General features: G+C 40.9%; 2 protein-coding genes across 2 annotated transcripts; one reads left to right on the forward strand and one right to left on the reverse strand.

Moving 5' to 3' along the window:
* Positions 1-412: 412 nt before the first annotated feature.
* Positions 413-3,235, reverse strand: seta (SET nuclear proto-oncogene a). Its single transcript, XM_017427760.3, has 8 exons — positions 2,968-3,235; positions 2,025-2,082; positions 1,681-1,823; positions 1,485-1,588; positions 1,283-1,396; positions 988-1,158; positions 773-904; positions 413-694 (listed from the first exon to the last, which is right to left on the reverse strand). Exons 1-8 carry the CDS (start codon positions 3,038-3,040, stop codon positions 671-673), a joined length of 819 nt encoding a protein of 272 aa, XP_017283249.1. The 5' UTR covers positions 3,041-3,235; the 3' UTR covers positions 413-670.
* LOC108242741 (serine/threonine-protein kinase N2) lies at positions 2,077-22,639 on the forward strand. The gene is made up of 22 exons (XM_025008469.2): positions 2,077-2,504; positions 5,521-5,845; positions 5,928-6,024; positions 6,152-6,358; positions 8,880-9,031; positions 9,760-9,970; positions 11,678-11,761; positions 12,420-12,529; positions 14,461-14,604; positions 15,146-15,221; positions 15,305-15,497; positions 16,787-16,919; positions 17,474-17,526; positions 17,607-17,664; positions 17,754-17,845; positions 18,735-18,911; positions 18,994-19,056; positions 19,135-19,211; positions 19,363-19,505; positions 19,659-19,766; positions 20,731-20,811; positions 20,951-22,639. Exons 4-22 carry the CDS (start codon positions 6,220-6,222, stop codon positions 21,152-21,154), a joined length of 2,298 nt encoding a protein of 765 aa, XP_024864237.1. The 5' UTR covers positions 2,077-2,504; positions 5,521-5,845; positions 5,928-6,024; positions 6,152-6,219; the 3' UTR covers positions 21,155-22,639.
* The last annotated feature ends 542 nt before the right edge of the window (positions 22,640-23,181 follow it).

Raw genomic sequence — 23,181 nt, forward strand, 5'->3', positions numbered from 1 at the left:
TTTTTTTAATTCTTTATTAAAAATGTCATTTCAAATCTTGTGGATATTTGTAAAACAATACAATGAAGAAAAAAAAAAAAATCCCATAGAAATGGTGTCAAAATTACCACGCTCCTCAATAACAAACAAACTCCTGCCCATCCCATGCTAAATCCCCCCCGCCCGCCCCAACCCCAAACAAGACATGTCAAAGGAATGAGCTGGTACTCCTTAACCACATGGGGAGAAAAAATAAAAATAAAAAATACAGGCACTATGTCCCACTTAAAAAAAAAAATAAGAAAAAAATTGAAAGGTCTCCTAGCACTAGGTCACTACACCATGGCTTCAGTTTACCACACAACCGGAGGACTTCTGTGCGACTCGTCTTCAAATTCTACTCGGGATGCTGTGCTGATTCTATTTTTTAAGATTTTTTTTATTATTATTATTAATATTTTAGGATGTCTTCTGTAGGGGGATGGTACTCACAATTCAGGGCAAAGTGCCGTTGGCCTCGGGTGAGTCAAAGGAGAACACAAACATGGCATCAGCAGGTGGAGAGGCTTCAGAATGGAACGTGAAGCACAAACGAGTAAGAGTTTAAAAAAAAAAATTAAAACCTTTGCTCCCGAACATGAGTGGAAAAATAAACGGGGAATAGAGGGTTCAGGGTGCTGCAGGTGATATCTTAGTCGTCTTCTCCATCGTCGTCCTGAAACAAGACATCAGACGAACGTTAAGTCGTGAAATCACTCTCAAGACGTCACTTTAAAATGTTTTAGAAGTTTACCTCTCCGTCTTCGCCTTCATCCTCTTCGTCCTCCTCGCCATCTTCGTCTCCTTCCTCGTCAATATCCTCCAGACCCTCCTCGTCTTCTTCGTCCTCCTCACCCTCAGCCTCTTCGTCATCCATGTCAGGAACCTGGAGATAAGAACCTTTAGCGCCTTCGCCCCAATCAAACGCAGACTCGCCCAGTTTCCGACTGGTTAAAGTATAAAACGTACCAAGTAGTACTGCAGAGGGTTCGGCCAGATGTCGTCCTTGATGACCTCGCCGAGCTCGTCAGCTCCGGCGTCGGCGTGATCGGTGAACCAAGTGAAGAAGCTCTCCGGTTCTTCATGTTGCCTCTTCCTCCCAGCTTTATTCTGTGTCTGGCTTGAGCGCTTGGTCAGGTCCTGGGAACATGCAGAGGAACCGATGCGTTACACAAAACCGACTTGAGCAGATCAGCTCACGAGAGCAATGACGTCACATTTAATTCAGTCTGGGACCGACAACGACGCCAACACTCATGCTTACCTTTCCCGACTTCCATTTGATTTCTGTCGACTTTGAAGACGGGTCTCCGCTCTCGTTCAGATGGAACTCTTTGGAAAGTACTTTGTTTTCGAAGTATGGGTTTTCATCAAAATACTAATAAGCAAAAAAAAAAGAAACATTCAGGGTAAGGATGCAGAACTTCTGCTTTCTTAACGCGTGAGCACGACTTTGAGCCACTTACAAAATCTATTCTGTAGCCTGATTTGATGTCTTCAAACTCCGTCACCTCCACCCGGCTCAGGTAATGAAGCGCTTCTTCATCTTCCTCTCCCAGTAGAGCAGATACTGCAGCGACACAAGTCATAAAAACCAATATTTCTTCTAATATATAAAAAATAATAATAAAAAGTACAACAAGTCGACACTGAACCGCTCACCCTGTGGATGGTTGACAAATGTGGTGACCCAGAAGTTGGGGATTTTGGCGATCAGTTCTGACCTCTTCTGAAAGAACGGCTGACGGAGTTTGTTGTATTTCTGTTCTACTTTCAGGATCTCCTCGCTGGCTTGCTCATTCAACCTACCAAAAAAAGGAAAAAAAATGGTCATTTCACCCATCATAGAGAGCAGATGTAAACACAAGATCAAAACACAGTGTTTATTAACAATCCTTATTATTACTTTGGAGCAAAACATCTACTTACAGTTAAGATATTTTATCATTTTGAAATATATGAAAACTACTATTTTGACAGATAGCATCCATATTTGTTTTCCTCACCTGTCAATTTCATTTTGAACTTCATCAATGTGTTCAATAGCTTCCTGCTGCTCTTTCTCTGTGAGAAAGAGAAGAAAAAAAATGAGTAAATAAAAACAGGATTATTGACTTCAGCGCCTCAGTTACAGAGCTGTGGTTGATCTGTCATTTTTTTATTTTATTATTGTGCACCTGGCTCCGGATCCCGGAGCAGGAGAAGGTAATGAAAGCGGCCAATGGCTGCACATACACCGCTTCCTGTCGGCTGCTGCCTTCGGGGCCGCGTGGTTTAAATGTGGGACAGAATCTGAACGCAGCCGCGGCAACGACGGAGGAGGAGGAGGGGGTGGTGGGGACCGAGCCGGGGCGCTCCTAAGATGGAGTCCGACACCGCAGCCGACCGAGCGGGTTAACCCACCCACCTCCCCCTCGGAGGCTTGGACCGCGGCAGGGCTCGTAGATTTAAATGAAAGGAAACATAACGTCGTCAGCCAGTGTTAGGTAACACTACAATAACAACAGCAGCATCAGGCTAACCATGCTAGCACACGCTAACCGAACCCTGGCTGCTAAATAACAAAAATACCAAGAGAAAGGGTTGCAAGGTCAGGCTGGTTGAATCGAACGCAAGACGAAATAAAATGGTAGCCATTTCCTAAAAAAATAAATAAATATAAATAAATAAATCAGCCACTCTGTATCCATCGACCCGAGCGGCCACGCTGATGATGCTAAACGGCTAACATGGCCTCGCTCCGCTTTAAACAACAGAAGCGCAGCGGCATGCTAAAACACCCGAAAATACGCAGCAGCCGCGGCGATGAACAAACAAACGTGCACCGGAAAGCAAAAGCGAATCAATACTAGCACTAACCGCGAACAATACAGCGTTTAGCGGGTAAACAAATAATATTATTGAAGAAAGTGAAAATGGCGCTGAATATGAGGCCGCCATTCCCCTTACCGGAGGTCTCGTCCGCTCCGTCATGGTTCGAGTTCAGCTCCTTTTTACTCACTTTCGCTGCCGAGGCAGACATTTTTTTCTTCTCCCGCGAGCTGGGGTGAGTAACTCAAAAAAATAAACCAAAAAAACAAAACAAGACCAGCCGGTAGCTTAGAATCTCCCCGAACAGGAGAGCCGTTAATGCGCTGCAAAGTTCAGCGTGGAGGGAGCCGACAACGTGCTGCTGTCCACACAATGTAGCTGCCGAAGAGCGAGGAAGTCGCCGCGCGCCGCTTTCATTAAGAACGCGCCGCGCCGACCAGAGCGCGGAACAGCTCCGCCTCTCAAAGTAGGTCTCCCTGCCCGGCTCCAATCTGCTCATTTACCACTGTATCCTCTCACCAAATCACACCCAAATTGAACAAAACCCGCCATTATATAATCCTCACACACGATCACTGAAAAAAAACTCTTTTAAAAAAATAAAATATAAAATAAAATTAGTCCGGGCGTTAGTCAAATCACTGGCGCACTTATAAAAAAAGGCTGAATGTCAGTTGGAGCTGGAGCCTTGTTCCGACGAGCAGTGCTAATTAGCGCCTCAAACTCACAAAATACCTTTTAAATAGAGCTGTTTTTTATCATTATCAGGTTTATTTAAAATAAAGCCGTGCCTATGAGTAATAGTTTTACTCTTAAAACTACAGTCGGGATTTTTAGCTGTTTATTTCGCTATAAATATGTAGCACGTCCTCTGTCAGATAAGTATAAATACACACACCCAGAATACATATTTACAGCTCTTTGTTTTGTGGAAATAATCACACTCAATTAAGATACTTTTTCCGAGGATTTTCTTATTTAAATAAGTCAATGTTATTTGTAATCAGCAAAGTGCAAATGTAATATAAAATATCAAATTACACCAGAGAAACGGCCGAAATGTGTTAAAGAAGCTGAAACTAAGTTGTTAAAAATAAAAGAAAAACACTAGCTAAGCGTCAAACGTAGCAAAATGCTAGCTAAAAGTAACAAAACACTAGCTATAAACCAACAGTAACAAATGCTAGTTAAAACCTAAATGTAGCAAAAGGCTAACTAAAAAATAAAAGTAGCAAAATGTTAACTAAAAGCTTAAAGTAGCTACAAACTAAAATCCCCTAAATGGTAACTAAAAGTAGCAAAAGCCTAGCTTAAGGCTAGGTTGGCTAAAAGCAGCAAATGCTAGCAAAAACCTAAATGTAGCAAAAAGCTAACTAAAAACTGAACTCCCCCAAAAAGGCTAACTAAAAGCTAAATGTAGCAAGAGCCTAGCTAAATGTACCTTAAGGTTAGCTAAAAGCAGCAAATGCTAACTAAAATCTAACTGTAGCAAAAGGCTAGCTAAAAATTAAAAACATCAAAATGTTAACTAAAAGCTAAAATCCCCCAAAAGGGTAACTAAAAATAGCAAATGCTAGCTAAGGCCTAATTGTTGCAAAATGCTAGCTAAAAACTAAAATCATCAAAATGCTAGGCAAAGTCTATATGTAGCAAAAAGCTAGCTACTAATTAAAAGCTTAGAAAAGGTTAGCTAAAAGTAGCAAACGCTAGCTAAAACCTAATTGTAGCAAAAGGCTTGTTAAAAACCTAAAGCTCAAAAAGGGTAACTAAAAGCTAAAGGTAGCAGGGACCTAGCTAAATATCTCTAAAGGCTAAGTAAAAGTTGGTTGTAGCAAAAAGCTAGCTAAAAATTAAAATCTCCCAAAAGGGTAACTACGTAAAAGCTAATAGTAGCAAACGCCAACCTAAATGTTTCAAAAGGTTCCCTACACATAGCTAAAGGGTATCTAAAAGTAGCAAAATGCAGGCTAAGAGGATCAAAAGACAAGCTAAATGTAGCAAAAGGCTAGTTTAAAAGTAGCAGAATGGTAGCTAAAAGTGCCAGAATAATAGCTAAAAGTAGCAAAAGTAGCCTAAAATAGAGCAAGTATCGGGAAGCATATTTCAAAGAGAACCATGTTTTATGTTTGTTTGTTTTTTTAAGAAATCTTACAGTGGGGTAAATATTTGTAAAATTTGCACAAATAGTTAGATTTTATTGTTTACAGAATTAACATAACCATAAAATCTGAGCCATTTAACTGTAGGATGTTTTCCATTTTTTACTGTTGATTTTTCAAAATGAGCATTTCCTAATTTGACAATCTGTAAATATTTATTTTCACTCAGCAAATTGTCACATTTTGACACTAAATTAATGCACATTTATCAAACATACTGTATGTTGTCAGCTGTGGAGGAAAAACTAATTGTCTTCATGCTTCATGTTGGCTTAAGTAAACAGATAGTGGAATTTCTTTGTTTTTTCATTTATTAGTGATTAAATTTACCTCATTTACCTTTAGTGTGTTCTCCCAAATGTGTCCCTTCATGTGTGGTTATGTTTATAGTTTTTAATAAATCACGATGTGAACAAATACGACCACCAAGCAGTTGTCAGATAATTGTAAATGTGTGCACACTCCAGTGAATATGAAGACTTCTCACAGTCTGTTGGTGTAAGAGCAGATTAAACCAATCTCTCTGCTGCAGGCTGATCTCCGCTCTGTCCCGAAGAGAGCAGCAGCAGCTCCGCGTTCGTCTTTTGGTTGGTGGCAGATCGGGAACATGTGGTCCTGCAGCGGCCAATGCCGAGCTCAGAGCAGGCAGTCGGCACCCCATCAGAGCAGCAGCGGCGGCGGCGGGCGCTGTGCGGAAAGAAACCTCCCTTAAAAAGACAGAAACAAGACACAGAGAGAGGGAGGATTTGGTTACAGAGCAGAAGATCAGGATGCTGTGGGAGGTGGATGTTGCAGAGGAGGCTGCGGGGAGGTGAAAGCAAACAACGGGACAAGCTGTACTTTCCAAGTCTGAAGATGTAGGTGATACATCAGAGGAATGCTCGTTCAGAGTGTGTCAGTGAATGCACCGTAACATCACAGGACTTGTTGTGTTTCAAGGATAGTGAAGGTGGAGATCTGCAACCTGAGAAGCTCCACTTCCACTGAGGATGACGAATTAGTGTCTGCCCAGCAAGGAGCGAAGAATCGTCCCGAGGTTAGTAAACTGCAAAGTCATCCTGTTTCCATGTTGTTCTCACTCACTCAGCTTTTGTTTTCACACTTGTTTTTTTTTTTTGTCCTAATGCTTCTCCACATGTTCGGCTGAACTCTCCTCGTTTCAGTTCACTCCGTTCTCAGCCGAGCCGCCGGCGGCGCCTTGAGTTGACGTGTTGTCGTTATCTGGGATCAGATGTTGTCCACGGCTCAGCAGATGCTGCAGGACAGTCGCTCCAAGATCGAGCTGATCCGGCTGCAGATTATCAAAGTGACCCAGGCCAGCGGCGGCGGAGGAGAGGATGATGGAAACCATAACAACTCCACTCATGGAGGTCAGCCCCGGGGAAAAGGAGTCTTAGGACTCCTCAGAGGAGAGCCAGAGTTTAACTCTGCACTTCCTGTTTTTGGTTTAGTTTAGTGTGCACATTTAAAATGCGAGTGGCAACACGTTTGTTTGTTTTTTCAAATGTAAAGCAAGAATCTTCATTAATGAAGCAGATAACAGCATTTTGAAATAATAAAACTGCAGAATAATTCTTTGGCCTAACAGCTAGACCTGTGCTCTTTAATTAAAACCACGACTTACAAAGGTCCAGAATGAATATCTTCATGTTTTCCATTAGTGATAGTTAGTTTTCTTCAACCACCGTATTGATTTTTCAGGCCTGAGCTGCTCCACGGGCTGGCAGCAGAAGGAAAACAGTCTGGAGTTACCATAAATGCTCGAAAAGCTGAAAATGAAATTATCATAAAGACAAACACTTTCTTCTGCTGAATGTTAGCAATCAACCTGGGTCCAGAAAAGACTTTGTTCAGGTCCAGATCCGGACCTCGGCCCACCGCTTGGGGACCCCCGATCTAAATCTGTGATTCGGTAACAACAAATGTTTTCAGGGTTTTAGATCAAATCTTCAAAAGGAAAATCAAAGCAGTCCTTGTTACTGAGAACCCTGCAGTCGCCGCATGTCACAGTCATCGCTTTCCTTTTTTCTCCTCTGGCAGAAAAAAACAAAAAATAATCAATATTTTTCTATAAAAATGTCAGGTTTTCACATCAGTCTTCTGTCCAGGAGGACCTCAGCGCTCAAAAACATGTTATAATGTAAGAAAAGGTTTATTAGAATAAAGCAGGAGGAGTTATAGATTAAAACGAGGGGAAATTTAAAGAATATTAGCTTTTTAGTTCTTTATTCTGTAATTAGTTATAAACTTGTCTCAGGTGACTCACAGCCGCAGGTTTCGTTTTTCATTCCTGCTGTCGATTTATTGACTGATTTACTTTAATTAAAGCCAAAAACATCCAGCAGAAGTCAATATTTTAGCTCTAAATTCTGTTAAATAAACAAAATAAAAGCATAAATGCTTCAGGTGTCATTCGTTTGAAGGTAATAGTTGAGAATATGCTGCTTATTTGTGGTTGTAGTTCGTAAATATAACAAAACAGTGAATTATCTGCGCCTCTCTTCTTGTCAGCTGTGTAAACCTGACATTTAATCCTAATCTGGGGAAGGAAAGATCTGATCAGAATAACCGCGGGCCTCAGATGTCAGACGGTGTTTTGAGCTCCTTCCCGCTCGTTGATCGCTCGTTACGTTCTGATCTGTGGGGAAATTGCCACTTTTTCCACTGTAGGCTCTTTTAATTGACTTGTTTATTACAAGCCTAATTAAATATGAAAAAGAAAAACTGCAAACATGTTAACGAAGTAAACAGACTCTGAAGATCGAAACGACGACAAATAGTTTTTGCGGGACGAGAGCTTTTAGCAGTTACTAAAATTATAACAATTAAAACAATTGATATTATTAATATTATTATTTTCAAGTTTTAGATATAAGCATCTTCAGGTTGGAATAATTCCACTACTTATCATGTTTTAGATCCCCTGAATTATGTTTTATGACTCAAATAGTTGTGTTAAATTGTATTTGTTTTCTTACCTCCTTATCTATCCTTTGAAAAACTAATTTAATTTCTGAGAAATTCAAAATCAGGCCCAATGAAACAAATAAAAGGCACTGAAATGGGACTTAAGTGTTAAAAAACAATAACTATTTTAGTTTAGACATTCAAATTAGAAGCTTATGCAACTAAAAACTCGTTCTTTCAGTCCAGACACATAAATTTTATCCTGAGCTTGAACTGTCCTTATTATCCTTTTTTTATTTCACTCTTTAGAGCTTTTATGTATTTCTTAAAAGCATCAACATGTTTACATATTACCCGGGACGTTTCAGCCATCTAAATATTGTTTACAAAGCAAAAAAAGTTCAAGTTGAGACTTGGGATTTCACATTCACATCTGAAATGTACTTATTCAGACTGAGACACTCGCGACGCATCAAAAGAGTTTTAAAAACATCATCTTTTGTCTTTGAGCTCGTTTAAAAATGCCACAAAGTTAAGGAGAGACGACAGCGCTGCAACAAGAACCCTGTTCTGCAGCGCTGAAACTGAAGATGATCATAAAATATTCAACAAAAAGTGACTTAAGTACTCAGAGTAATGCGTTTCTTATTGCACAGTTTTACACAGGCTTTCCTGGATTCGTGATTTCAGTAGGAAATAAAATACGACCCTGCTTTAATTCAGAAAAGTAAAAGAAAATGCTCATGCCAGCAGACCTGATGTCATATTTGATCACGTGAATCGTTACTTATGAGGCTATTTGAGTGCTGTTTTGTAAGACGTGACTGCAAAGGATTGTGGGATAGAATAAAGCACACAGGATGGTCTAGTGGTTCCTTAAGGAGATAATTTACAGAGCTGTATTCACGTAGCTGCTGCTCGGCTCATTTCAGTCAGATCAGTCAGATCCCCCTCATTCCGTTCATGTCTTCAACGTTCTCTCAGGGATTTCTTCGGCGGCTCTCAGTCCGGCGGATGCTCGTTTGGCAGAGCTGCAGCACTTCATGCGGAGAGAAACCGACGCTCTGGCTCTGGCCAAAGACGTGGTGAAGCAGCTGCGGGCGATCTCAGAGCTGGACCAGAAGGCGCTGGCAGAGGTGAGGCTTGCTTCGGTTTGGTTTCCTTCCTTTTCTTTGGGTTTTTTTTTACTGTTGTGTTTTGGAACAGACTCCTGGAAAAGAAGGTACGTAGATGAGGAAGTTTACGCTTTCAGATTACAGTCAGGTTTGTGAAGCATAAAGCAAAAATCAAAAGTCAAAATTTTAGTTTTAGTAACTCAAGTTGTTTGAAAACATGAGAGCAGCATTTGGTTCAAAATCTGTGTTTAAATGTGTTATAAATACAGTTACACGTTTATTTTTACCCCTTCAGTGGAAATCTGGAGACACAAAACATCCAGGGGGATCATGTAAATGCTTGTGTTCGTCTGTTAGCAAAATATCTGATGAACCACTGGACAGGTTCTCCTGAAACTCCCAGAAAGTCATCACTGGATGCACGTTTACAATTTTACAGACACAAACATGGATTTAACTCAGCTGATTTCACAGAGATTGAGCTAAAACCTGGTGTGGTAGTAGCTAAGAGTCATCCCCAACACATATTTTAGGTGCTAACAGATTGCATGAGATCTCGCATTCATAATTAATATGACTTAGTGATGTTTTAAAGCTCTGGCTTTTTTTTAACTCACCACATAATCAGCGATCGTTTCTTTCCACAGCTCTCACATTTCCTCACAGTTCCTTTAAACGCGTCCACTTTCCTGACAAATATTAGAAATGTTAGAAATCTGAAGAGTGAGTTGACTTTGAACATTTTTCAGGCTCAGTTTCGGGTGCAGGAGTCCTCCCAGAAGCTGGACCTTCTGCGGCTGTCCCTGGAAAAATGCCTGAAGGAAAAACGTCAGGAGTCGGCGGAGGGTATTGAGACTTCGGGGGAACCGCCGTCTCCACCGTCACCGCTGAGCTTCAAACCGGGCCGGCCGCTCTCCACCTCCCCCTCCACCTTCTCCATCAGACCGGCGTCTTTAACTGGTATCAACCCAGACTCCGTTTCTTCAAACATTAGATTGGAAACATAAAGTTTCCAAAAATCTTTCTGGAAAAAGTAGAAGTAAAGCACATGATGCCAGAGCTGCTGTTATTTTTAACCTAAATTAGACCATTATTTATTTATCACAGAACATTTATTTATGTTCAGCTAACCTCGATCAATTAGACGTAATTAACTTTGGGGTGTTAATTAAAAATGATCGGTAACTAATTACTAATTTTTCTTCCCAAAGACGCATCAGATAAGAAACTGGTGGAAAATATTAATTATCCATCTGTGACCGACTGATTTCTATTTATCAGATTTCTAAACACTTTTCTTCAAGTACAGCCCAAACAAATGTCAGAGGTTGTGTAAAATATAAACAGAAATAAAATGCAAAGCTCATAAACTTATTAAGTATAAATTGTTTAAACTAAGAAAAATTTCACAATTTTTAGGGAAAAAAGGGTAATTTTGGCAGCAACTCATCTCTTTAAAGTAGTTCCAGATGTTCTCCTCTGTGCAGCATCTCCATCGGTCTGTAAACATCTGGACCTGAGGTTGTCCCATTCTGTCTGTTTTTCTAAAACCTGGAGATCCTTTCCAGAGGCATTAATGCACCCCCATACCATCAGAGAGGCAGGCTGGATGGTTTGGACCTGCCTGACCTCAGAACAGTTCTCCTCTTTGGTCCAGAGGAGACACATCTGTTCATATCTGGCTTCTTCTTTGCCTAATAGAGCTTTAAGCAGCATTTGTGGACGTCACGGTGAACTGTGTTTACAGACGATGATCTGTGGAAGTGTTCCTGGGCAGAACAGAACCAGAACCTGGATCACTAACATCCAGTCTTAACCTTTGACCTCAGAGACTGCTGAACCTCTGCCCATCTAAATGCTCTTTTTATCCCCACTCCTCTGACTGACTCGTTGATATTTAACCTAATTAGTTGTAAAACGCTTTTTTTACAGCCTTTTGTCGCCCTCATTCCAACCTTTTTGAGATGTTTTGTTGCCATAAAAATAAAAAAATACCCTTTTTATTCCTAAAAATTGTACAGTTTCTTTGTTTCATTGTGAATAAAATGTGGATTTATGAGATTTGCAAACCATTGCATTCTGAATTTTACACAAGATCCTGACTTTTTTCCTATTTGAGGCTGTAAAACTGGGTGATGTGTCTTTCTTGGTTATTTTATTTAATACCCAGCCCCCTCTGGGGCATTAGGAACGGCTCGTGTTTGAACATGTTTTACCATACGCTGACCTCTGGCAGTGGATAATCACGACATGTAATCTGTTGGTTCTGGACAGTTCACTTGTAAGCCAGTCTGTCTGAGCTGGAGGCAGAAATAAAAAAATAAAAAAAATTTAAAAGGCTGTTGATGATGTAATGAGGAGGCGGATAATGAGAGTCTGAGAACAGCAAAAACACTCGGGGTGATTTTCAGCCCCACGTCTGTTAACTCGACACTGAAGAGGCTCAGCGTGAGTCTCCAGAGAGCGCCGATTAAAGCCTCGAGTCTAAGAGATTTACTCCAATGAAAGGTTTCATTTTTTGAATGGTGAGACTCATTACTTCCATGATCACACCAAGACTGTGGCTGAGAGCTGGGTGTTTAGAGAACTTCAGGGTGTGTTTTTGTAAATTGAGTCCTGGTTTGTGTTTCAGTCTGAGTTGGATTTGTGTTCCTTTTATTTTTCCAGGCAAACTTGAAGTCAGGCTTCTTGGAGCTGAGGATTTACTGAAACCTCTGGAAGACTCGGAGCAGGAAAACCCTCCGACTCCCGGTGAGGACGGCTCAGCCGATGGCTCTCCCAGTGAGGAAACAATCTGCGCTTTCGGCTTTTATTTACTTTTATATTTCACTGTTTTTACAGCAGCAACATTTCCTAAACATGATGCAGCAGATTTGACTCTTTTAAATCATCTGAGCTTTATCACATTTCCACTGCAACTAACAAAAAATATGAAAATATAAAAACCTTGCAAGCCAGAGTTTGAGGCAAAGATCTTTTATGATCTGTCAGCGCTCAGGGTTCGAGTTGGGAATGACTATCAGCTACTGCCACACCAAGTTTTAGCTCAATATTTGTAAAAATGACCATTTTAGTTAGCTAGCTGTGGCTCCAAAAGTCAATCAGTTGTAGATTAGCGTCCTTTGGTTTCATCGAAATCCATCCAGTTGTTAATGAGATATTTTGCTAACAGACAGGGAATGATTTTGTGCAATCTGTTAGCCCTCAGAGTTTGTGCTGAGGAAGAGTCTCAGCTACTTCCAAACCTAATTTTAGGTCAGTATCTGATAAATTGGGGTTTTGATACCAAATAATGTTTACCTAAACGATGTTTTATTTCTTAAAATAAATCTTTGCCATTTTGAGCTCAGGTCTGTTAGTTTGTGGCTTTGTGGCGGTGTTTTGTGACCTGTTGCTGTCGGCTCCGCAGCGGAGGTCAGGGCGGCGCTGCGGCTGGACGGCAGGCTGGTCGGACGGACGCGCTGGGCGGCGGCTGGCAGGCTGAGCTGGGATCAGATGTTCTTCATCCAGCTGGAGCGGGTGAGTCCAGTCAGAAACACTCGACTGATGATGACTGCGTTTCACTGCAGGACGGTTACCACATAAAACAGTTATTATCATCCTTCAAACAGAGCTTTGCACCTTATTAATGTTTTTATTTCCTGTTTATTAGCATTAGCATTAGCATCACAAGTCAGTGCACCTGCAGACAAAACCCAGAAGCAGTGCAGTATTTATTATTTATTTTCCAGGTTTGGATTAATATGGAAAACAGGAAATAGACTTTGGAAAAATACTTAAAAGTTGTATAAACAATCAGGGTATTTTGTTTTATATTGGCTACAAGTAAACTATAAACAGTCACCTTTTTTTACCACGAGGTTTGTGCAGAAATTTAAATTTGGGACTCATTCATTTCTGGACTATTTATATTTTATCAATGAAAAGGCAATAATTTTAATCCTTTAGCTCACAAACACACTACAGATGGAGATGTTTCAACATTAAAAATGATGATTTTTTCCTTATTGTCATAAAAATTACAAAATAAAAACAACTGAGTCAGTCTGAGCTGTTTTATGTAGCTGATGAATAAAAGTAGATTTTAATATCTGGGTTATGGTTTAAAAGATTTATCTTCTTTTTAAACTGCATCATGCCGGTCGGTCGGTCGGTTTATGACCTGAAAAATGTAGACAAACAGAAAAGCAACGACTCCACGAAGCAGTTTTCCCCGTATTTCCCATCATTAAAACATTTCCGGAGTGCTGGGCAGCTTTTAGTATCTGTGAGTCATGTTTCACTCTAACTCGCACCGCCCACACTCAAACAGACCTTCCTGTGTGTTTAATCGAATCTTTCTGGTTCAAACTGAACAAATGTGCCATTACAGAGGCAGGCCAGCGTCACATTGCCGGTCGGGTCCCTCGGGAACACGAGACGAATGGTCGTATGTTCCTGCTGTTCCACAGATGCTCAGAGACTTTGTTTGCGCGCCGCTGGTGCGGTCTGAAGCGACGCCGTTTGTGCTGAAACACATTAAAGCAGCGTCCACGGGACGTCTACGGGGGCAGGATGGAGGACAACCTACCTCTTAAAAGACAAATGCATTTTAAAAGGTTTATCGACTCCGGGTACTCCAGTTTCCTCCCGCAGACCAAAAAAAAATGCACGTTAGGTTTACTGGTAACTTTAAACCGTCCCTATGTGTGAATGGGTGTTTGTCTCGTTTGTCTCTATGTGTCCCTGTGATGGAATTGCGACCTGTCCAGGGTGTCCCCAGCCTTTCGCACAGAGACGGCTGGAGACAGGCACCAGCTCCCCGCGACCTGGAGAGGAAAAGCGGGTAAAGAAGATGGATGGATGGATGGATGGATGGATGGACGGACGGATGGAAGGACGGATGGAAGGACGGATGGACGGACAGACTAGAAGCACTCAGAGAGCACAAACCTCCGCGAGGCTCCGGATCCTAATCTGGATCAGAACCAGAATTTAATCCGTAGTTTTTTTGCGACAACTCCAACATTTCCTGTTCGTTAGTTTTTACCTGCTCTTTGCTGACAGACCGACAGACAAACCAACGGACACCAGGGGGCGCTGTCGTGCTTCGGTATTTATTTGCACCAACTTGACTAAACTGCTCGCTCTGGTTAGTTGTGGTTCTACTTTTAACCAGCAGGCGTCGGTCTAATACCTGCAGATTTTAACTCATCAGATCGTTTCCACTAAAACATCCTGACTGGCAGCACAGAGACGGTTTTAGTGGGATGTTCAAGAGCCCCAACTAAAAAAACAAGGATTTTCTTTTTAGTTTTGGAGGTTATAGAACAGATTTTAGTCCTAAACTGTTGCAGCAGCACAACAGAAATGTCTAAAGCTCATCAACCGAAGTCACCAAAGCAGTTTATACTGAATTAAATCTAACTTTGGTTAACCTTCGGCTAACGTTTGTGTCTGCTGATGAACAGTCTCGAGAGCTGGAGGTTTGTGTCTTCTGGAGGGACCGGAGCTCCATGTGTGCCGTCAAGTTCCTGCGACTGGAGGAGATGATGGAGAACCTGAACCAGAACCAGGACTTCAGTCTGGAGCCGCAGGGCCTCCTCTACATCCAGGTACAAAGCCTCTTCAGTGGCTAAAGGCTAAAAGTTACAGAACACTGGCTGAAGGCTAAAAGTTACAGAACACTGGCTGAAGGCTAAAAGTTACAGAACACTGGCTAAATGGAGCAAAACGGTAGCTGAAAGAAGAAAAACACTAGACGAAAGCTAAAAGAAACAAATGTTGGCCAAAAGCAAAAGGCTAGCTTAAAGCTAAAGTAGCAAAAGGGTAGCTAGAACCTCAAAGTCACAACTGGATGGCTAAAAGCTAAAAGCCAGAAGTATCAAAGGCTTATTTAACTAACAGCTAAAGTAGCAAAAAAAATAGCTAAAAGTAGCAAAAATCTAGCTAAAAGCTAAAAGTATTAAAAAGCCAGTTAAAACTATGAAAAACTGCAGATTCAGTGTTTCAGATGTGATGCATTTTTAAGATTTTTATCCTTTTTATCCTTTAAACTTGGACAGTTCTTTGTTTTATTACACATCTTATGTCTGCAGGTTTGTGAAATGCCAGGAAATATTAATATTTCTCATCTGTTTCTTCTGGATTTCTCAGTTTCGGTTCGTCGACACCGTGGTGGAGAGGCAACCCAGGCTGAGGCGTCAGCGATGTATTTTCACCAAAGAGAGAGGTGGGCGATAACCTGCAGGGTTCGTTTCTGCGTCACAGTCTGGGTCTAAATTCTGTTTTTTTTGTTGCTGCTTTCCTCCGCAGGGAAGAATTTCCTCCGGGCAGCTCAGATGAACATGAACTTCGCCACGTGGGGTCATCTGATGATGAGCATCCTTCCTCGCTACAGCTCCTTCACCACCCTCGGCTCACATCTGTCCACGACCTCTGACCTGATCTCCAGCAGCACCTCGCATCCTGCTGAGAAGAAGCCTGAAGCCACACCTTCACTGCCAAGGTCAGAAACGAGAAGCTTGAAGGGTTGTCTTTGAACTTCAGCTGCTTTTAGCTCATTTTAGTCCACTTCTTCTACCAAAACAAATATAAGCAGCCATTTTTCTTTTCTTTATACGTCTGCAGTTTAGACCTGTAACTAATTAGCTTATCTTAGCTGTAGCTACACAGCTTCAGCTACAAAACAAGTTTAGATCATTGATTTTTGGGGTCAGTCTGATTCAAGATGGCCGCCACAGCTTATAAATGGCTGTAACCCAGTCAGCTTTGCAAACATTCAGCTAAAGCTTGGTGTGGTAGTAACTGAGACTGATCCCCAAATGATGCATAACGTGTTTAAAAGATTTGACCAAAACAGCTATGACCTGTGTATTACAAGCTAAATGCTAAAAGAAGCCAAACACTAGCTGAAAGCTAAAAGCAGCCAATGTTAACTAAAAGGTAAAAGTAGCAAAAAGCCAGCTAAAAGTAGCAAAAGGCTAGCTCAAAAGGGTAGTTAAAAGGGTAGTTAAAAGCTAAAATAAGCAACATGACAGCTAAATGTATCAAGAGGCTAATAAAAAGTTAAAAGTAGCAAAAGTTTTGTTAAAACTTTCAGAAGAATAGCTAGAAGCTAGAAGTAGCAAAGGGCTAGCTACAAGCTAAAAAAAGCAAAACGATATTTGAAAGCCTAAAGCAACAAATGTTAACTAAAAGGTAAAAGCAGCAAAAGGCTAGCTCAATGCTAAAGTACCAAAACAGTAGCTCAAAGCTAAAATAGCAAAAAGGTAGCTAAAAGCTAAAGGTCACAACAGGCTAGCTAACAGCTATAAGAATCAGAATGCCAGCTAAATGTGTCAAAAGGCTAATAAAAGCTAAAAGTAGCAGAAAAAGAAAAAAGCCCTAATAAACAGATCTTAGTTTAAAACTTGTGAAAGGCGAAGGGCGACATGTTAAGCCTTTAATTTTAATCATTTGAAACACAGTTTTATAAAAGTTCAGGGTTCTGACCTTTTTCTTCCACTGAAACTGTTTCCTTCTAACTTTACCCCTAATTTAATAAAACCATCTTCGTCTGAGAAGAAGAAGCGGTAATTGGGGGGGTCAAAGGTTAGCAGAATGATCTGGTCCCGTGACCTTTTGAAGCGATCTGACCTCCATGTTGAGCCGTGCTGTGAAGCTTATTCACACAAAGATGCGTTACTGTCAGTTTAATATCCTTCACAGCAGAAAAAACACTTCTCTTAGAACTGTTCTAATTTTATTTAAAGTTTATTTTGATGTTTTTTTATCCGCGAATGTTCCTCCGAGCAGCGAAACTCCAGTGATCCGAATCAGCATCCCTGAGGATCGCCCGCCTCCTATCAGCATCAGCCAGGAAGAAAAACCCTCCAACTTCCTGACAGATCACCAAACTTCATCTGTGCCTGCGCTGCCAGAAAAACTGGTAAATTAATGTTTATAAATCTGAGGTAGAGGACAATTAATTACCTGTTTATTCTGCTAAATTCTACGTGTGATCACGTGAGCGTATCCGGCACACAGAGTGAAAATTAAATGAAAATTACACCTTTGAATACTAAAACTGGGTTAATTTCGTCTTTCTCATTTCCTCAAAGGCTGTGAAATGAAATGTTTACGCAAACAGTTTCTGTTTTTTCCAGAAAACTCTCGCATTTTGGTGATAAATGTGTAGAAAACGACGGGCCACCAGAGAGTTAATTTTAAAAATCAACTAAATCTTAAAATGTAATATTCTTGTTCAATCAAACAATGCGTTCTCTGCCTAAAAAGGACTTAAATTAATTACTTTCTAAAAATAAACTTGGCAGTTGGCATTCTGCTATGCCCTGTCTTTAACCATTGATTGCGTTTTTACGTAGATTTTCCTTTTTGGACTTCTCGACAAACATCACAGTTTAAATAATAAAATTCTCATTTGTGTGTTTTTAAAGCCGTGAATCTGGTGGATTGAAGTGTTTTGTTTGTTTTTGTTTGCAGGTATCGATAAGCTCTGTGACAGGATGCGAGGATCAGCCTGTCTCCGCCCTAAAGTACACGAACAGATGAGCACGAATGTTCTTTTAAAAGGGCGTGAAAGTCAAGAATTAACCTTTTTTTTGTCCCTTTCAAGGATGCAGGTGGATGATTTCAGACTTATTTCAGTTCTGGGTCGAGGACACTTTGGAAAGGTACCAGATTTTCCTCCTGAACTGATGGAAATGTTCTCACCTGTTTGCTCTCCTTTGATTGGTCGTGTCTGTTTTCTTTTTGAATCCAGGTGCTCCTAGCAGAGTTTAAGAAGACAGGTAGACTGTACGCCATTAAAGCCTTGAAGAAAAGAGACATTGTGACTCGTGATGAAGTGGACAGGTGTGTGTAGAGCTCTGAGACTACGACTACGACTGACGCTAAATACAGGAGATGAAAGTGGCAAAACAAGGGCTAAAGCTAAAATTAGCTCATTTGTAGCTCAAACAGATGCTAATGCTTAAATCAACAAAACTGACTAAATAGATGCTAAAATTAGCAATACAGTAATTAAATTACCAAACCTCAAAACAACCCCCAAAAATGGAAAGGCAGCTAAAAGTAGCAAAATAATGGCTGAAAGCTAAAATAAAAAATAAAAAAACTTAGCTACTTGTATTAAAACAGATACTAAAGCTAAAATTGGCTAAATGGATGTTAAAAAAATAGCAAACCTGTAGCTAAAAGCTAATATTAGCAATACAGTTGCAAAATAAAAGCTAAAGCTAATATTAGCAAACAGATGCCAATGCTTAAATCAACAAAACAGTAGGTAAGTTAGCAAAACTCTAGCTAAAGGCTAAAAATGGAAAAACAGTAGCTACTTGTATTAAAACAGATACTGAAGCTAAAATTGGCTAAACAGATGTTCAAATTAACAAAACTGTAACCTAAAGCTAAAAGAAGCAAAACAGCAGCTAAAAGCTAAAAACAAAGCATGAACTCTGAAGCAGATTTCAGAGAAAAATGATTTTGAAAGAACTGAAAAAGATCTCGAGTTAATTTTGTTTTAAATAAAGTTTCATATTTTTGAAAAGTCAAACGGTCCATTCAGCCGTTCACATTCAGGCTGAACGTTTGGATATATGAACGGCTGAAGTAGTTTATAAACAGGAAACTAAAGGCGTGACTCAGCTTTAACACAGTATTTCAGTAAAAAACCCGTTCAGAAAATAAGTTTTATGAAAGAAGTGTGCCGTGGAAGTTAGAGTTCTGATTTTTTTTCCTGCAGCCTTATGAGCGAGAAGAGGATCTTCGAGATGATCAACGCCTCCAGGCACCCGTTCCTGGTCAACCTGCACGGCTGCTTCCAGACCAGTGACCACGTCTGCTTTGTCATGGAGTATCTCCCCGGCGGAGACCTCATGATCCACATCCACAGCGACGTCTTCTCCGAGGCTCAGACCAGGTGTGTCCTCCGCACCTTCAGCAGACAGCTTTAAGGAGTTATTCTTCCATCTTTATCGTCTGCATTTTAAAATTCTGCACAGGTTTTATTCAGCGTGTGTCCTGCTGGGTTTGGAGTTTCTGCATCTGAATAAAATCATCTATCGGTACGTCACACTGACCCAAGGGACCTCACGTTAACATCAGCCATAAAGTTTTGAGCGTACATGGTCTGTTTCATACAGAGATCTGAAGCTGGACAACCTACTGATGGACGCTGATGGATTCGTGAAAATCACCGACTTTGGACTTTGTAAAGAAGGTAAAATCGCCTGATGAAACCCAGATATTATTCTTGCTCTTATACGATTCACGGCACGTTGTTGTCCTTTTGACCCACCCACCAGAATCAGAAGTGTTTAAAACATGATCCGCGTGTGAATTATTTTCTCTAAGACTCTTGATCTCGGCAGGGATGGGTCACGGGGATCGGACCTCGACTTTCTGTGGGACCCCGGAGTTCCTCGCCCCTGAAGTCCTGACGGACGACAACTACACCCGAGCCGTGGACTGGTGGGGGCTGGGAGTCCTCATCTACGAGATGCTCGTTGGAGAGGTTGTTTAAACAAAACCCTCCCCCCCGCGGCTCAGTTTGGTCTCCTGTCTGATTGTTCTGTCCACATCCAAAGCTTTAAACGATTTATCTCCAAACGCCTCGACTGATAATCAAAGTTCAAAGCTAAATCGGCGTCTTTCTGCTTCCCGGCAGTCTCCGTTCCCTGGCGAGGATGAAGAGGAGGTGTTTGACAGCATCGTCAACGATGACGTGCAGTATCCAACCAATCTTCCTCCTGATGCCGTGTCTATCATGCAGAAGGTACTGGGATGTTCTCGCCCAAATTCAGTCAGATGTTTTGCTCCATCCGAATACATTTATCACGTCTGAGGTTCAGAGATAACCCGTGTTCACCATCTGATGATGAGGTTTGAAGCAGCAAAAACGGATGTTTTAAGCTTTGGACTCATCCAAAAACAGTTCAGCTGTTATCTTATAGGCGGTTATGTTAGATGTTTGAGAGTTCAGTGTTTTAAGAATCTATTCCCATTTCTCTTGGTGCTCCTCGTGATGTTTGAACGATTAAATTCAGTCCATTTATAACCAGTTAACAGATAACTAAGTAGACATACACCTTTGTACACAAAGTCTTACTGATAATGGTGACTTTGAGGGTAAAAATAAACCCATAAAGCTTAAAGAATTGTTTAAAACCTTTTTGACAGGTCAGGACGAAGGGCTTTGGTCGGATTGATAACTAAAAAACTAATAGCCGCCTTGAAAAAGTTTTGTTTTTTTATGTGGTTATACCTCACAGGACACCAATAAACCTAAAATAATAAAAGATCAAGAAACGTTCTACAGATCCTACAGGAAACCATCCATAATCAGACCTGAACCTGGTAAAGATGGTTGAAAAACCTGGAAGTAACGACACATTTATGTTCCCCCCATTTAATCTGACTGAATTTGATTCATTCTGCTTTGAAACTACTGAGAGGAATAAAATAAAACTACAGCCTCCCCATTATAAAATGGTTCAGCATTTCCTCCCACTTCCTGTCCCGTCGAGGAGAAATTTAACTCAAGTTTCTCACATTTAGGACTCATTATGTCTCCTCCCTGCTAAACTGTGTTTGGTCCACGTGCAACATTTGTAAGGATATATTTTAATTCTCAACTGGGAAGCCAGCTGGTGCTTTAGTTGGTGTTTATTTTAAACGTACATTTGAATGAAATGAGTCTAAAATGACGCCGTCAGCAGCAGAAATGTCTCTGTTTGTAGCTGCTGAAGAGGAACCCCCTGAAAAGACTCGGAGCCGGAGAGAGGGACGCAAACGAGGTGAAAGGAGAGAAATTCTACGAGGTAAATAAACGTTTCCTTATTTTCTTTAACACAGCCTGCTTTAAAGAAAAGCTTAATGGTTAATAGTTTTTAGATGTCAAAGACTTGTTTGACGTTTTTGTCAAAGTCTGATGAAGTGTCACTCTCTGAAACCCGGTAGACCATCGACTGGGAAGCCCTGATGTCGAAGAAACTGAAGCCGCCGTTCCTGCCGTCCATCAAGGAGCTCACGGACGTCAGCAACTTCGACAGCGACTTCACTCGGCTCCAGCCGGCGCTGTCGCCCCCCTCCAAGCCCTTCAGCCTCTCTGCAGAGCAGCAGGAAGCCTTTTCAGACTTCGACTTCTGTGCTTTGCACGGGTGACAGGCGCTGAAATTACCACCGGTTTGTCCATCTTACTGTCTACCTCGGCAGGTAAACGACTATAAATATGCATGAATAACCATCCTGTTGCCAAGTAATAATAACTCAGTGTTTTCTTCCGCTGTAGAACTTCCAAAAACACTGAAAATGTCATTTGTTGTTGCGCTGTGATGCAGTGAAATAGCATCAAAATATTCAATTCAATCAGCCCTTTTTTTAAAGAACCTCATTCTGGACTCTTATAACCTCGTATTGCTATTGATCGTTGCTCTGTTTTGACCTCACGGATTGATTAAAAAAAGAAAAGTAGTGGTCAGATCTTTGTGGAGTAAGCACTGCGTAGCAGAAAGCAGCATTGATCGACTTTAACAAGCAGAACTTTATCCTCCTAATCAGAGAAAACCTCCCTGGATGACCTTTTAAAGAAAGTTTTCCACCCTCGTAGTCACGGCGCTTCCAGTTGCAGAAAAAACAAAAAAAAACATTTCTGCAGCTCAATCATTGACAGACAGGACAGTGGTGACAGCGGCTGCTCTCAGTTATCATCCGATTAATGACCGGTCGTTGATTAATTAACAAAACTGTTGTTTTTACCCGAGCTGAGGACGTGATTGTTGGCCTTTCTCCTCCGCGGCGAGTCAAACTTTAATCTCCACATCCCCTTCTCCTGTTCTTAGGACACGTTTCAGGACCTTTGGTTTCATACTGAAGACCATATAATGTTTTTTTTTCTTCTTAACTTAACAAGAAGAGAGTAAACCTTGAATCACAACAGCATCGTAGTATATTTTTACGATCAGAAGTCGTTCTGGGTCAGTTTAGGGTTTCTACACATTATTTAGCTCATTTTCCTCCTGGTGCACCAGGAGTGGAAGCGAATCCCTGGACACGGCAAATCACTGAGCTGCCTTACGTACGTAGACTCCAAAATGCATAAAATGATTGTCATTCATCTCTGAAAGCTATAAATATGTCGTACTTAATAAATCCTGACTGTACGATGATGTTAAGGAAAACAACAGGGGCGTAAAAGAAACATTTTCTCTGTTTGAGTCCACACACACACACACGTCTTAACGGCTCTCCTGTCTGTAAACGAGGCTCATCTTTAAATCATCCCTGCCTGTGAGCTTTTTTCTTAAAAACCACAGAATGTATAGACATATTTCTAGCTTCTGAACTTAGGATTTATAAAATCAAATTGTCTGTCTAATCATATTTGTTGTTCTGTAAGTGTTGCGAAACTTTAAACAAAAAGAACTGAATCACGTAGACTCGAATGAAAAGTAAAAAGCATTTTCAAGCCTCCTGCTTACTTTGTGGCCTTTGCTTTTTATACAACCACAATTCTGAAAGTTTAAACGTTTAGAGACGCAAATAAAAACTGAATGCAATGATTTGGAAATATCATAAACACAGATTTTATTGTAATTCAGTAAACATATCACTAATGCACCCCCATACCATCAGAGAGGCAGGCTAAACCTCAGAACAGTTCTCCTCTTTGGTCCAGAGGAGACACATCTGTTCACATCTGGCTTCTTCTTTGCCTGATAGAGCTTTAAGCAGCCTTTGTGGACGGCACGGTGAACTGTGTTTCCAGATGATGATCTGTGGAAGTGTTCCTGAGCAGAACAGAACCAGCCTTGACCTTTGACCTCTCAGCCTGCTGAACCTCTGCCCATCTTTACCTCTAAATACTCTTTTTATCTCCACTCCTCTCACTGACCTGTTGATAATTAATCTAATCAGGTATAAAAAGCTTTTCCAGCTGTTTCTGATCCCCGTCCACATTTCTTTTAATTGTTTCTGCCAGAAAACTCAAAATAACTTCATATTTTCCAGCTTATTATTAACATTTGGCACGTTTACTATGTTCCCTCGTGAATAAAATATGGGTTAATGAGGTTTGAAAATCATTGCATTCTGTTTTTATTTGCATTTCACACGACGTCCCAACTTTTTGTTTCGAACCGTGAGGCTCTGCTGTTTTTATTTACATCAATAATCCTTCAGAGGGATGTTAT

The sequence above is a fragment of the Kryptolebias marmoratus genome, linkage group LG1 (genome assembly GCF_001649575.2).
Source record: "Kryptolebias marmoratus isolate JLee-2015 linkage group LG1, ASM164957v2, whole genome shotgun sequence".
Lineage (NCBI taxonomy): Eukaryota > Metazoa > Chordata > Actinopteri > Cyprinodontiformes > Rivulidae > Kryptolebias > Kryptolebias marmoratus.